The following is a 14,629-nucleotide window of genomic DNA, read 5'->3' as shown; positions in this document are numbered from 1 at the left end:
AAGAAAGAAAAAAATTAATTGGTTGTTAGTGACTTAGTGGGGTGGACCCCACCTTTTGAGCCCTTAGGGTGCCATTAGTAAAACGAAGAGATGGGAAAAGGGGGCCAATGGGCCATGGCACCGGAAATGTTGTGGTATAGCGATCGTTTAACGGGTGATGTGGAGGACGGTGCCCCCATGACGCCTCCACAACATCCGGTCTTATGCAGGGAGTGCAAACCATCTTTCAAGTCTTCCAATACATCCTTCAGGGCATCCAAGTTCTCCAAAACTCTAGGGCTTCTAGAGCTTATTCCAAGGTGTCATTTTAAGCGTGTCACATCTCACATTATTAGCAGAGCTTGACAGAAAAGGATTGGCATCCCTCGTCATCAGTAGAAAACGCCACAGTCGTATGAAATCCTTGCATCACCAAAAGGAGAAAAATGAGTATTACGTTATATTCCTATATATAGTAGTTGTGCTTATTCAAGTGTGAAAGATGCTTGAGTCATCCCTCATATAGAGGTTCTTATTACATCATCGGCATGTGATGCTTTCCTCATTTACTCTAAATATCTCTCTTCTTAGGCCAAACGTAGTGGGCGCAAGATTGGGCGACAAAAGGGCGATTTGGGGCTAGAACACCCCCTCCCCCGGCGATATTTGGGCGATTTGGGGCGGGGGGCGGGGTTTAGTTTGTCGTCGGCGAGAATGAAAGATAATATATAACAATAATAATGTTACCGGTTGGGGGGGGGGGGGGGGGTGGTAACGGCTAATATAAAAAAAATTAAAAACTTAATATAAATATCAAACCAATTAAACTATTTTCACCCTATCATACACAAACTCAAACATAAAAATACCAATCATTTTTTATTATTTTCATACTTCTTCAAACTCAATGAGTTCCCCGGATTCCACGAACTCTGCCGAGATTTTGGATCAATTAATAAACGAGAGTCGAAGAATTCATCAAATTCACCGACGAATGGCGGAAGCGCATTTAGAGGTCACGAACGCGGTTCGGGCCGTTGCAATAACATGGTGTCCGACTCTGCTCCATCTACGGCACCACGTAGACGGTCATATATCCTTCGGGATCGTACGCAAGCGAACGCTCGTTTGATAAAGGGACTACTTCGACGACACACCTACATTTAACGACGCTATGTTTCGACGTCGTTTTCGGATGCCCAAGCGTTAATTTTTGCGCATCGTTGGAGATATGGAGCGGGGAGTATGAGTATTTTCAACAGAAACCCGACGCAAGAGGATATTTAGGATTCTCCGCCATCCAAAAGTGTACTTCAGCTCTACGCACCCTCGCAAACGACAACACTACCGATATCAATGACGAGTATTTAAAGATGGCTGAGAAAACAACGAGAGATGCGTTGGAGAATTTTTGCATCGATAATATTTAAATTGTTTGTATTAACTATTATTTTTAATATAAATATTGTTTAATAATTTATTTGTATAGGGATAATACAATTATACTCTTGTCGTTATCTGAGGATTTCTACTTCAAACGACCTGACTCGCATATATGATGTACACGAAAGCAAACATTTCCAGGCATGATCGGGAGTATAGATTGCATGCATTGGGAGTGGGCCAACTGTCCAACCGCATGGCGAGGTCAATACACTCGTGGTGACCATGGAGTGCCAACGGTCAGTCTTCAAGCCATTTGTTCACACGACCTCTGGATTTGGTCAGCCTACTTCAGCTCAGTCGGGTCCAACAACGTCGACATAAACGTTCTCAATGCGTCACCCGTGTTAGAGTATTACATCAGCCGTAGCATACCGGTCTTACCGTTTTATGCCAACGATACCTTCTATCGTCACGGATACTATTTGGAAGATGAGATATATCCAGAGTACTCGATCATCGTCAAGACGTTTCAAGACCCTATCGAAGAAAAAATAGATTATTTTAAGAAGAAGAAAGAGTCCGCGAGAAAGGATATCGAGAGGTGTTTCGGGGTTCTCAACAAACGTTGGCATTATGTGAAAAACCCTTGTCGTGTATGGACGTTGGCAAAAATGAGCGATGCCATGTATACGTGTATCATATTGCATAATATGATTTTAGAAGACGAGGTAAAAACAATATGTCAACATTATATACCAGGAAGCGTTCCAGAACAGTTCCCTGAACCAACCCAAGACCAACGAACGTATAACATTCACCAGCTCACATCAAGTGATATACATAACCAACTGAAGGCGGATTTGGTTCAACACGTGTGGGATAATCGTCCCGTTGAGGAGGACGAAGACGAGTACGAGGACGAAGACGAGGAGGAGGACAATGACAAGGGCGGGGACGAAGACGAATAGATTAGTTTTTTATAGAAAATTTTATGTGTATTTTTATTTTGGTGTGTTTTTTTTATTATAATTTATTTTTATTATTCGTGTATTTTTTTTAGTTTATGTATTTTATTTATTTATTTTTAATTTTAATACATTTTTATTTAATTATTTAAATAAATTGGTTTTTATTTAATTAGTTTAATTATAAAAAGAAAATAATAAAAAAACACACTGTGGGCCCAACTTGTAGCCCTACACCACAAAAATAAATTTCCACTCCATGCTGACTGGGCGCCACATGTCACAATTCGCCAACAACTGTAGCCGCTCCACTACACATGGCCTTACAGGCTTTATTAACTCACTCTGCTAGTAGAACAACTTTTTTTCCTTTATAGCCTTGTCAATTATTCTTTTGGATTAATAATTTTTCTTTTTATTTCTTTCCCAAACACACATCCACTTAAGCTACATATAGTAGAGAGGCCACAAAATGGAGCGATTTGTAACATTTGACGTCCAATCAGCAAACGTGTGATTTTTGTTTTAGGAGTGCAATGGTGTTGTAGCCCAATATATATATATATATATATATATATATATATATATACATATATATAACACACAGGGAGGGTTATCATAAAAATAAATAGTTTTCTAGGAAGACTATAAATAATTTATATATTAGATCATGTTAATCAATGGTTGAGATTTAAATTATAAAATCCGACATAGTTTCTTATAATTGCTCTTTCACAATTATAACCGACATAGTTTCCTATATTGTTCTTTCACCATAAATTGTAATGTCACATTTCAAAATTTTATTGATTCTTATCATTCCTAAGAAACTCCTTATTTTTATTTGAACCATTTTTTATCAAACACAAAATAATAATAATAATAAGGGAAAATTCTCTGAATAGCCATTTTGAGGAGAGAGAAATGAGAAATAGCCCAAAATCCCTACATATTCCCAAAATAGCCAATTAAATTTGGATTGGGGCGACGAGATCTGGCGAAATCTTTAAACCAATAGAAGTCTGACAAGTGTATTTTTTTTTGAAAATCCGACGATTTAGTTGAAAATGTTGGGGGACCAGTCCATAATTTCCACTAAATGTTCTTCTAATAAAACAGTCTTGTCCAACGGTATAATAATGTTTTCTACCGGATCCATTCAAATTCCAAAACTTGGGAAATTGTGCCTTCAAACTCAGTCTTTCAAAACGCATTTCGGGTGAATTTGTACCAAGAAGACCACAATTTTGTAAATATTGAGGGACCGGTACATATTTTTTCACAAAATCTTATTATTAAAAGTTGTCTTGCCAGACGATTTATTAAAGATTCCCACATGACCCCTTCAAGTTTTGAACACATGGAAAAATGTGCCTTTCAACTTTGTCTTTCATGACACAAATCTGTTAAATTTGTACTAAGGAGATGATAATTTAGTTCAACTCTTTTGTGTCCGTCCATATTTTACATTATAAGTATAGTATCATCTTGCTCAATAATTCACATCTCTTCAACAATCAATTATAATTCTTGAATCAAAACCATGAAGTTTAAGAGGGGAGATCAAGTGGAGGTTATGGATATGTGTTCGTTTACAGTTTATTGAAACATAATCATAGCTTCCATTACCGGTTTGCCGATTATAACCATAACAAACAACAACATTATCAAATTCTATGGAAGTTGACTGCTTAGGGTGGTATGAGCCTGATTGTTCATTAAAGGTTTAGGGTTAGGGTGGTATGAAAGAGGAAGACGAAGATAAACACATGTATATTCATTGGACGATTATGTCGGAGTAGACGGAATCTCATAAAATATTGTCAGTGTGGAAGGACTAAAAATTAATTTCGTAGGTGTGGACTAGATTTCAACACATAAGAAATAAAATACTAGATTGTCTTCTTGGTACAAATTCACCCGAAATGCGTCTTGAAAGACTGAGTTTGAAGACACAATTTCCTAAGTTTTTGGAATTTGAAGGGATCCGGTAGGAAACATTATTATACCGTCGGACAAGAGTGTTTTATTATAAGAACATTTAGTGGAAAATATGGACTGGTCCCCCAAATAAATCGTCAGATTTTCAAAAAAAGTTACACTTGTCAGACTTCTATTGGTTTAACTATTTCGACAGATCTCGTCGCTTCAATCCAAATTTAATGGGCTATTTTGGAAATATGTAGGAATTTTGGGCTATTTCCCATTTTCTCTCCTCAAAATGGCTATTTAGGGGATTTTCCCGATAATAAACCAACAAACACAACATGCGACAAAAACACCCCCCCCCCTCTTTTTTTTTTTTGGGGGGGGGGGGGGGGGTGGGTCCACCTTAATATCGTCCCTCATCGCCTCACCTTTACAGTTTACACTCACCCTAAAGTTTAACAACGTAACTATTTTGTTTTTGTAAGTTTGTAGGTTTGCATCTCTTTAAAAGTTAAATTCTTTTAATCCTTTCTATTGCCATAACACTAATTCAAATATTCTTAACAACTTTATCTTCAAAATAAAGTTCTTTAGTTCTTTCTTTTATTATATTTTGAAATGATGGTGAAATTATATCTTATAAATCCTATATCAGGCCGAATATCTAGGGACTTATCTTGGATACTTAATATATCATAGCATTTAATCTCTAAAGGGTTATTTGACAATTTTGTGTTAAAATGTCTAAATGATTAAGAGGTAGCATTTTAATCATTCAGTATGTTTTTGAAATTTTACCCATTAAAATGCCTCATATAACCATTAAAAAATGTTTTTTTAGTGAACCAAACCCACTTTACCTCTAACCGATCCAGAGGTAGGCATGTAGCCTCTTAATGGAATCATTAAAAGGATACTAAACAACCCGTCAACCCCTAAGTGCAAATTCGTAGTCTTGACTAATCCTCAAGACGAGTCAGTAAACTTGATTTCTCCTCGCCTATGGTATAGCACTTTTATATGTGTGTGGTTTTATTGCAAAGTATAGTTAAAGAATGATGGTCCATGGTCTTTATATAGCGGTTTTGACGAGGTACAAAAGTTGTAGAGGATAATGAAGACTATTGCATGGCAGGTTTTAATTATACAAAAATAATGATTTTTACCTAACTAGTACATGCTTATACTCGTCGTATGTCGTGCTTGCAAATACCCGTTGCATCAAGCGAACACCTGTCTAGTATACTGTGAAATAAATCTTTTAAGTTAACCACCATGACACCATCCAAAGTAAAATGAGTCAAGACACTTAATTTGGTGGTTGAAGTATTCATAAAAGTGTTACATCATCCTCTACCAAGTTCCAACTTCTTTCTATAAATTCCATCTGCCTATAACACATTCCTCCACCTTTGTGTGTCCAAATTCATTAAAAAAATGATGAATGATCATCTGGAAGCAGATTTGAAGGAATTAAGGGAAACTTTTAATTCTGGGAAAACGAAGGAATCGTCATGGAGGATCAAACAACTCCAGGGGTTACGGCGTATTCTTGAAGATAAAGAAGATGATATTACCATGGCTCTTAAACAAGATCTTGGCAAGCATCATGTTGAAGCTTATAGAGATGAGGTAATATTATACATAACCCGTTAAGTTTGAATTATTAACAACTCGTTTTTTTTTTCTAATTCAAGTCGAAAATGATCTAGCTAGATTTTCTATATATATGTGTGTGCGCCACGCACTTGCTTGTTTGGAATGGTTGTTTCAAAAAATACGGCTGAAACTGGAGGGGTCTAGGAGAATTGTTGTCATAAATTTTATTTTTTTTCGTCTATATTTTGTATCTCGATAAAGTAGTTGAAACGAAATTAATAAAAAAACTTGAACTAGCAAAATCAGTTTTAAAGTGACTGAAATGTGTTACGCTAGTTTTACACTTATTTTGATATATAAATATAACCAATCATGTGATTTATTTTGAAACTACTAATTTGGGAAAAAAAACAAGGTTTTATACGGTATCATTCTGACAACGTGTTGATGCATTTGGAAGACTAGAAACGATGTCATCTTCTCAAATAAGACGGCTTGTTTCGCCAAAACTGTTGAGGACATTAAATCGTTGAGATTTCTTTGGATAAAAAATCGTTCGTCTTTCAAAAATTTGTTGTGGAAAGATTGGTGTAATTTTATGTTGTAATCTTGTTTTCTTTTGTTCGGTTTCTAGCTTCTTGCTATTTGTGTTAATGAAATTTGCCGTTCCAAAAAAAAAATGTGATTTATTTTGACCTTGAATAGTCAACAAACAAGAATGATAATTCACTTTTGAATCTTGAATGGCGTGTGAAATGTAAAACAAAACTTGGATCCAAATGATGCAGATTGGAACAGGGGTGAAATCTGTAAATAATGCTCTTGAAAATTTGAAGCAATGGATGGCTGCTAAAAAGGTACTCTTTTACTTCTTGATAAAGTTCACATACGACACATGTTCTGGGATAACATAAACATAACATGTTTAGGTGAATTTTCTTAACGGGTTAAATAGGTTTATATGTGAGTCGGCTTGGCGTGAACACTTCATCTCTTAGTTAAACATGTCGGTGGGTTCGACCTAAAAAATGGTCCAAACTTGTTTATATAAACCCGAACCCTCAAACTATAAAAGTTTCTTCGTGCACCTCTATATTTTAGCTATCTATAAATAAAAGTATTTAATCTCAAAATAATTAATCGTGCTTTTATTACTTTCCTTAACCCCATACCCTAAATTCCTAAATTGTCATCTTGTTTTATGTAAACTGTTATTGTCTCATTATAAAACCTAAATTGTAACACTCTGTTCCCCGTTTCATTTAAGGATGAAAAAAAAAAATGAAATGAAAGGAAAGAAAAAACAATTATTATATTCCAAAGTTAAAATTTTTTTTAGAGAGGAAAAAATGAAATGGGAAGGGAAATAAGAATAAATAAAAGGAAAATTCTCAAAATGGACTTACTTTGTAAAGAGATTTCACTTTTGTCCTCCAAGTTTTAGAATTCTAAAGACGTGTTAGATTTCTAACACATTGTCAAAGATGAGTTAGATTGAGACATTTTTGGAATTCTAAAATTTAAAAGAAAAAAGCAGAATCTCTTTTCAAATTAGGTCCATTTTAAAAATTTTCCCATAAAGCGGTAAGATACAAGAAAATGTTTTTTTTTTTAATTTGAAAAGAAATTGGTTGAAAGAAAATATAAAAATGAAAAGAAATGAAAAAAATATATATATATATTTTCCAAATAATAAGTGAACTCGGAGTAGAGGTTACAAATTTCTTAAAAAGCGTGCACGAGCAACGACCTACCTGCTTTCTATCCTAGTTCCTACCCTTCTACTTTTGTGGCTTTGAGTTTTTTTTTATAAAAAAAAAAATAAAAAAAAATAAGAGAGAATATCTCAAAATCATCTAATCATAATTTCAATAATAATTTGTTAAACAGGTCAGATTGCCCATAGCTGCATTCCCTGGCGATGCACACTTGGTGTTGTCCTCATCATCTCATCTTGGAACTTCCCAATTGGTACTCCACTACCCCCCCAACGTTAACTTTATTCCATAAATTACCCCTGACAGTGTGTGTGGAGATGACCCAAGTATTCAATAAGATGTATTTAAACTACTTTATTAGCATCCAAACATATATATTTATTTCCGTTTATACAAAATCCAACAAAAACTATTCTGTTTTTTTTTCCTTACTAAGGTTATATTTGTTTTTTTTAAAAGGTAATAGGTTTACATCAGCCTCTAAAGACAATTGATTTAAAAAAAACAAAACAAAACCTGGAAGATGCTTTTATGATTTTAAAAAATAAGATTTTTCAAATTTCTTCACACCCTACCAATACCCACCACCACCACCACCTACCACTAGGGATGAGCACGGTACCGTACCGGTATCGAAATATTCGGTTCGCTACCGGGATAATATCGGTACCGAGGGTAAAAAATCGGGAATACCGGTACCGTACCGATCCCGAAACTTAAAACTTTGGTATCGATTCGGTACAAACGGTACCAAATCGGTACCGATTTTGCTCATCCCTACCTACCACCCATCGTCCGCCACCACCACCTTCCCCCACCCACCACCACCACCACACACCGTCGGCCACCACCACCGCTGACCACCACCACCACCCACTATTCTCCACCACCACCGTTCACCATCGTCTACTACCAATCGTCCATCACCACCACCATCCACTACCACTATCAGTGTCCATAACCATCACTGTCCACGACCACTATGACTATCCATATATCTACAAATATAATATCACCCACTACCACAATTCATACACCACCACCAATTATTTTAGCAGTCGACAGACGTTATAAAACAAACAGTCTTTCTTCTTGCAGACTACAAAGATTTGGTCCACATCCTCTACAGATATATGCAAACGTGGTCTGCAGACTGCAGACATTTTACCTCCGAAAAAACAAACAACACCTTAAGTAGCTGACTAAGATGACCCTGATGAACCCACATACATTATCCTACAACCTCGAATCCCTATTGTGTCAAAAACATTTTATAAATACAACTCACAATTTCATACGTTTCTAATCATTTCACGCATGTAGGGCTATCATTGGAACCATTGATCGGGGCATTAGCCGCAGGGAATGCAGTCGTTTTAAAGCCATCAGATTTAGCTCCTGCATGTGCTTCACTTCTCACTAAAACAATCCATGACTACCTTGATAATTCCGCGGTTAAGGTTGTTGAAGGTGGACCAGATCAGGGTGAAAGACTCCTTCGATACAAATTTGATAAAATTTTCTTCACGGGTTTACACTTTTCTCAACTTTTTGAATATTAATACTTTATACATTACATTTAGTTAGCGCGTGTAACGCGTTCAAGTAGAGATGGCAAAACGAACGCGTTCTAATACGGACTAGTTGTGACTTGAATTATATTACAGGGAGTGCACGGGTGGGTAGAATTGTCATGTCAGCTGCTGGACAACATTTGACTCCTGTGTCCTTGGAGTTGGGTGGCAAATGTCCTGCTGTGGTTGATTCATTTTCTAGTTCCAGGGACCATAATGTAATTTCCATTTTATATACTTATATAGTTGATTATAAATTTATAAAAAGTTAAAAAAAAAGTTCATTTATTGTTCTATTATATTTTCCATTTATAGATGGCAGCAAAAAGAATAATTTGGGGTAAATTTGGAGTGTGTGCTGGGCAAGCTTGCATTGGAATTGATTATGTTCTAACAGAGAAAAAGTACCTCCCAAATCTGGTAACAAAATTTTTTTTTATTTTAAATATTACTGTACAAAATGTGGTCTCTTTTGGTAATTAATATGAATATAAATGGCTTTATGTTTTAGCTGGAATCATTTAAAAGATATATCAAGCAAAGTTATGGAGATGATCCAAATGGATCTCATAGTATGTCTAAGATTGTTAACAAGAAGCATTTCTCAAGATTGAAGAGTCTCTTGGATGAGCCCATGGTCAAATCTTCGGTCGTTTATGGTGGTCGGTTAGATGAAGAAAGCTTGTAAGTCCGTTATTTTGGTTGGTTTGTTTTTGTCGTTGTCGTAGTTATCTACTTAAAATTGGTTATATGTTAAATGGTCATGATCCTTAAATGTTAAATGGCAATGTAGGTTTATTGAGCCTACAATATTGGTTGATCCTCCGCTCGATGCTGCAATCATGACAGAAGAAATCTTTGGTCCATTGCTTCCGGTTATCACGGTTAGGAAACTGTCCCCAAAGTGTGATGCATTAGCTTCTAGTACATATATTAATGCAGTAACTAATACTTTTGTATGCAGTTGGAGAGTATTGAAGACAGCATTGACTTCATAAAGACAAGGCCCAGTCCACTAGCTCTATATGCCTTCACAGAAAACAAAAATCTCCAAAAAAGATTGGTTTCTGAGACATCATCAGGAAGCCTTATGTTCAATGATGCTATCCTTCAAGTAAGTTTTCAGCCAAAACATTTTTCATAATACTTTAATGAAATTAACTAATGAAATTAACCTTATTTTAAAAAAATAATAATAAATGCAGTACGTAATCGATGCACTGCCGTTTGGCGGAGTAGGAGGGAGTGGGTTTGGAAGATATCACGGAAAATACTCGTTTGATAATTTCAGTCACGAGAAGGCGGTTGTGATGAGGGGCTATCTAGTAGACTTTTGGTTCAGATATCCGCCGTGGAACACTTACAAGTTAGAACTGATTAAAGCCGGTTTAAGATATGATTATTTGGGACTTTTGCTCATTGCATTAGGCTTAAAAAGCAAGGCTTGAGTATTAAACCTGTCATAAACAAGGTTATGTGTGTTCTATCTATTGTTTGTTGATTTCTTTTTGATAATCAAGTTGTTAGGCCACTACAACACCCTTAACAAATACCACACTATAGATGTCAAATTTGTTGTCAAGGTATGATCTCAAATATCACCAACGCATTTTGAGCATAAAGGCTAAAGGAGAGAGAACTGCATAGTTAAACGTGCTCAAGTGGAAGTAATTAAGAATGCGTGTGATCTATGAAGTCTGTATGAAGGATTGGTTGTTATAATATGTATGTATGTATGTATGTATGTATGGATGAATGTATGTATGTAATAATGTATACATGTACTTCATATTAAACTCATTCAAGTGCCATAATGGAAGTAAAGCAAACTATAAGTCTGTAAAACTTATTTAACACACAAGATAATCACCCTACCAAACTAAGATAGAAGTAAGGTTAAAAAATAAGACAGTGGTATTAATTAGTGAATAATTAAACAAACCACCCTGCTATTACATGTTCACTTACAAAATCTTTGTGAATGTTTTGGAGTATGAACAATCACTTCCTTGTAACAAATCGGGCACGCCTGAAAGTTACAAATACAGTTATAAAAGTGGAAAATATTATTAATAAAAAAACTTATGAAGTGGGTTTACCTTGTTGATGCTAAGCCATTGACTACCACAACCAACATGATATATATGCTTGCAAGGAAGAGTGAGTTGGCGTTCGCCTCGTTTATATTCCATTTGACAGATCACACACCTGCAAGTCCAATTTGGAATTGTGTTAGACAGATCCACCTACCTGTTCGACTCGTTTATCCTGATCACAACCTGTTTGACCCGTGTATCTTTATTACAACCCGTTTGACTCGTTTATCTTTATTACAACCTGTTTGACTCGTTAATCTTGATTACAACCCGTTTGACTCGTTAATCTTGATTACAATTCGTTTGACGCGTTTATCTTGTTACAACCTGTTTGACACGTTTATCTTGATTGCAACCCGTTTGACTCGTTTATCTTGATTACAACCTGTTTGACTCGTTTAGTTACCTCTCATTTTTTGATTTTTTTCTCCAGAAGAAACCACACTTGAACTTTGAAACCGGGAGCATGGAAATAGCCTCTTGAGATAGACCCCGGCTTTGACTTCCAACTACCTCACCTAACTCGAGCAGTTCCTGAAATTTTTAAGCATCGTTTGTAACAAATCTTAAAGCATTTATTTCAGAAAATAAAAATTACAACTAATATTGATAAAACACATCAAACCTCATAAGTCATGTTATCAGGATCAACATTGTCTTCCCACACAACCTGTACAATATACACATCTAAGCTTGTTATTTACACAAAATCTTCAAATAATTAGTTGGTTATCAAAATATAGTTAGAAAGCTTTAGACCTGAAAATCTCCATGGTTATGATTACTTTGTGGACCTGAAAGTTTGCATATTGCATATGCAAAGTATGTTAGTTTAGGATTTGAAATTTTCAACCTTTTAATTTTGTAACAGGGGAAAGAAATCAATACTCACAGTCTGCTGCCATATCAGCAATGGGATTTGAGTTTGGATGACCATCTTGTTGCATATGTACAGATGTAGTTTCATTAGTCATGGTTGAAGGATTTTCCATTTGTCTGATATAACCATTGTTCCCAAATGTTTCATCGTTAATTGCATAAGCATCACAATAATCATAATATGATAAGCTTCCAGGTTCAAAATATGCGAACTTGTATGCATTGGTGTTTATTGTAGATTGCGTGCTCTCCTGTATAGACAAGTGACAAATTAGAAGCTGATCAAACAGTAAAAAACATAACTTTTTCTAATATAGATGTTCTTCAAGGTTGATCAACACTTGTTTTCGAAATTGTTGTTTTTTACTATTTTATAACCATGAGAATCCGTCACTTGAAAACTCATGGGCCCACCAATACCCTGTGAACCGATGTGATTAGGTAAAATATAGTTAGATGAATAGATGGCTTTCAAGAGGTTAAAGCAGAAACTAGTTAGTGAAAAACACATAAAAATCTATATATATGTACTTTGCGGATCACAAAAATCATAATGAAGAAATTACAAAATAATATTGATTTACCTGAGGATATGTAACTTCAGAAAAAATGAAATTGACATGCTCATATGTAAGTCCTTCAAAGAAATCCATAATGCTTCTACTCAAAACTATAACTTATATCAAACGCAGCGTGTACAATTCCGCCTTGAATGTGACTTTATTCAACAAGTGATTTTCATACAAGAGCAATCAATCATCGACATCAATTTAACAGGTTCCTCAAAACTGAATGAATTCAAGTGACGAAGATCAAATGAATGCGATCCAAATCCTACAAAAAGCATAAACATCTAAGAAATCAGATCGATCAAACGGCAAGTATTTCAAAATTTGAAATGAGCCATTCATTGTTTAGCTAAAAACAGTCCTCTGCCTTAAATAGCATCATAAAGCATAATAATACAAAAGGCCTTTTAACTCACAGTTGCAATAACATACCATGTGCTAAGGTTCCATAGAATATAAACTTAACCTAAATAAAGTATGAATTCAACCAAACGCAACAGATAAATCATTATCTCCGGTTACTTTCGACATTATTTGCTGCAGAAACTTCACGAAAAAGAAAAACAATTACTTCATACCAATGGTGCAAAACTCGCTAGACACCGTGTGATTGGTTGATTGGTGAATTGCGGGACCTTGGCGGGGAGCACTCGGGGAGTACCGAGACATGATAATTATTAAAAAAAACTAAAATTCAAGAAATTATATATATGCCAAATTATTTTTTGAACGACAAATAACGTCATGTGTAAACATACTCTTTCGGGGCTATGTCCAAGGTCGACTTCTCGACCGCTGTGAGACCATACCCCCTGATGCGCAAGAACCAGATAGAATCCGTAAACCCTCGCCCCCAGTCAGGTTTGAACCCGGGATTAAAACCCTGATTCGTCCCATCACCCAGATATCCTTCGAACTGATCGAAGTGAGAATCGAACATGCGTCGCCACTAAGGGAGGACAAGCCTCCTACCACTAGACCAACTTCTTAGGATATATATGTCAAATACCATAATAATAAGTTTACTAATATTTATAACAAAATGTGAAAATACATAAATATCAACATAGATCAAAAGACTACATGTTAAATACTAAAGTATTTCAAAAATTAATACTTATTCTTTAACATTTTAGACATACCAATTATTTAATCCTCGTCATCCTGGTATCTCCGTGAAAAACATAAAAAATGCGTAAAAAAACAAAACAAAAATCAGTGAAAAACAGTGAAAATCTGACTTAAACGAGTTGTTCGAGTTGAACCGAGTTCAAGTTGAAGAAAATCGAAAACATAACACAATTTCTTTTTCGGATTAAAATTTATATTATAATAAAATGATCCAATTACAATACAGAGCAAGCTTCCGCCACCCCTTTTGAACTGAAAACGTAATTATCGTTCTTCGGAGTTACTGTGCACGACCTTTTCTGAACCCAAATGTATCGAAAGCAAAAGAATGAAGGCGTGTGGATATCCGATCAAAAGTTATTTCACACAATGGAATATCGAATTACAGATCAAAACTTATATCACACAATGAATTAACATCCGATCACAATGCAAAATAATAAAGTCAATTATCCAATTACAATTATTAATAACTATATTTACCTGCATTGATTGATCGCTTCTTTTCCGGCGGCCGTAAGGAGAGAATCTGAGTATCCAGCAATCGAGGTATATAATATATATATATATATATATATATACAGTTATGGTGTATGTATAGGTAGAGAGAGAAACTAGAACTTGTTCTCTCTCTCTGTAATTGTAATGAGTCTGTCTGTCTTTGATGGCGCCTTTTTGCAGGGAGTTGTTAAGGCTGAGGGGTGTGAGGCTCTAATGTGGGGGCTTTAGTGGGGGCTCCAGCCAATAATATTATGACGTGTGGCAGAGAGAGAAACTGGATAAGGGAGGTGTTGGAGCCCCCGT

At 35.5% G+C, this 14,629-nt stretch overlaps 1 protein-coding gene and 1 pseudogene across 2 annotated transcripts; one reads left to right on the top strand and one right to left on the bottom strand.

Moving 5' to 3' along the window:
- The first annotated feature begins 5,663 nt into the window (after window positions 1-5,663).
- LOC143547278 (aldehyde dehydrogenase family 3 member F1-like) lies at window positions 5,664-10,665 on the top strand (annotated as a pseudogene). The gene is made up of 10 exons (XR_013137747.1): window positions 5,664-5,891; window positions 6,647-6,715; window positions 7,749-7,829; window positions 8,900-9,106; window positions 9,244-9,368; window positions 9,466-9,570; window positions 9,662-9,834; window positions 9,944-10,034; window positions 10,115-10,264; window positions 10,356-10,665. The product of XR_013137747.1 is annotated as an aldehyde dehydrogenase family 3 member F1-like (transcript).
- A 279-nt stretch (window positions 10,666-10,944) lies between these two features.
- On the bottom strand, window positions 10,945-14,397 carry LOC143547280 (E3 ubiquitin-protein ligase BIG BROTHER-like). The gene is made up of 8 exons (XM_077038742.1): window positions 14,309-14,397; window positions 12,710-12,959; window positions 12,139-12,376; window positions 12,006-12,040; window positions 11,872-11,916; window positions 11,653-11,780; window positions 11,250-11,358; window positions 10,945-11,179 (listed from the first exon to the last, which is right to left on the bottom strand). Exons 2-8 carry the CDS (start codon window positions 12,776-12,778, stop codon window positions 11,111-11,113), a joined length of 693 nt encoding a protein of 230 aa, XP_076894857.1. The 5' UTR covers window positions 12,779-12,959; window positions 14,309-14,397; the 3' UTR covers window positions 10,945-11,110.
- Window positions 14,398-14,629: the final 232 nt, after the last annotated feature.

The sequence above is a fragment of the Bidens hawaiensis genome, unplaced genomic scaffold (genome assembly GCF_021521415.1).
Source record: "Bidens hawaiensis isolate Kalapana, Puna unplaced genomic scaffold, B.hawaiensis_p1.1 tig00014686_1, whole genome shotgun sequence".
Taxonomy (NCBI): Eukaryota; Viridiplantae; Streptophyta; class Magnoliopsida; order Asterales; family Asteraceae; genus Bidens; species Bidens hawaiensis.
Note: the sequence above shows the minus strand (reverse complement) of the source record. Positions and strands in the feature narration are given on the sequence as shown.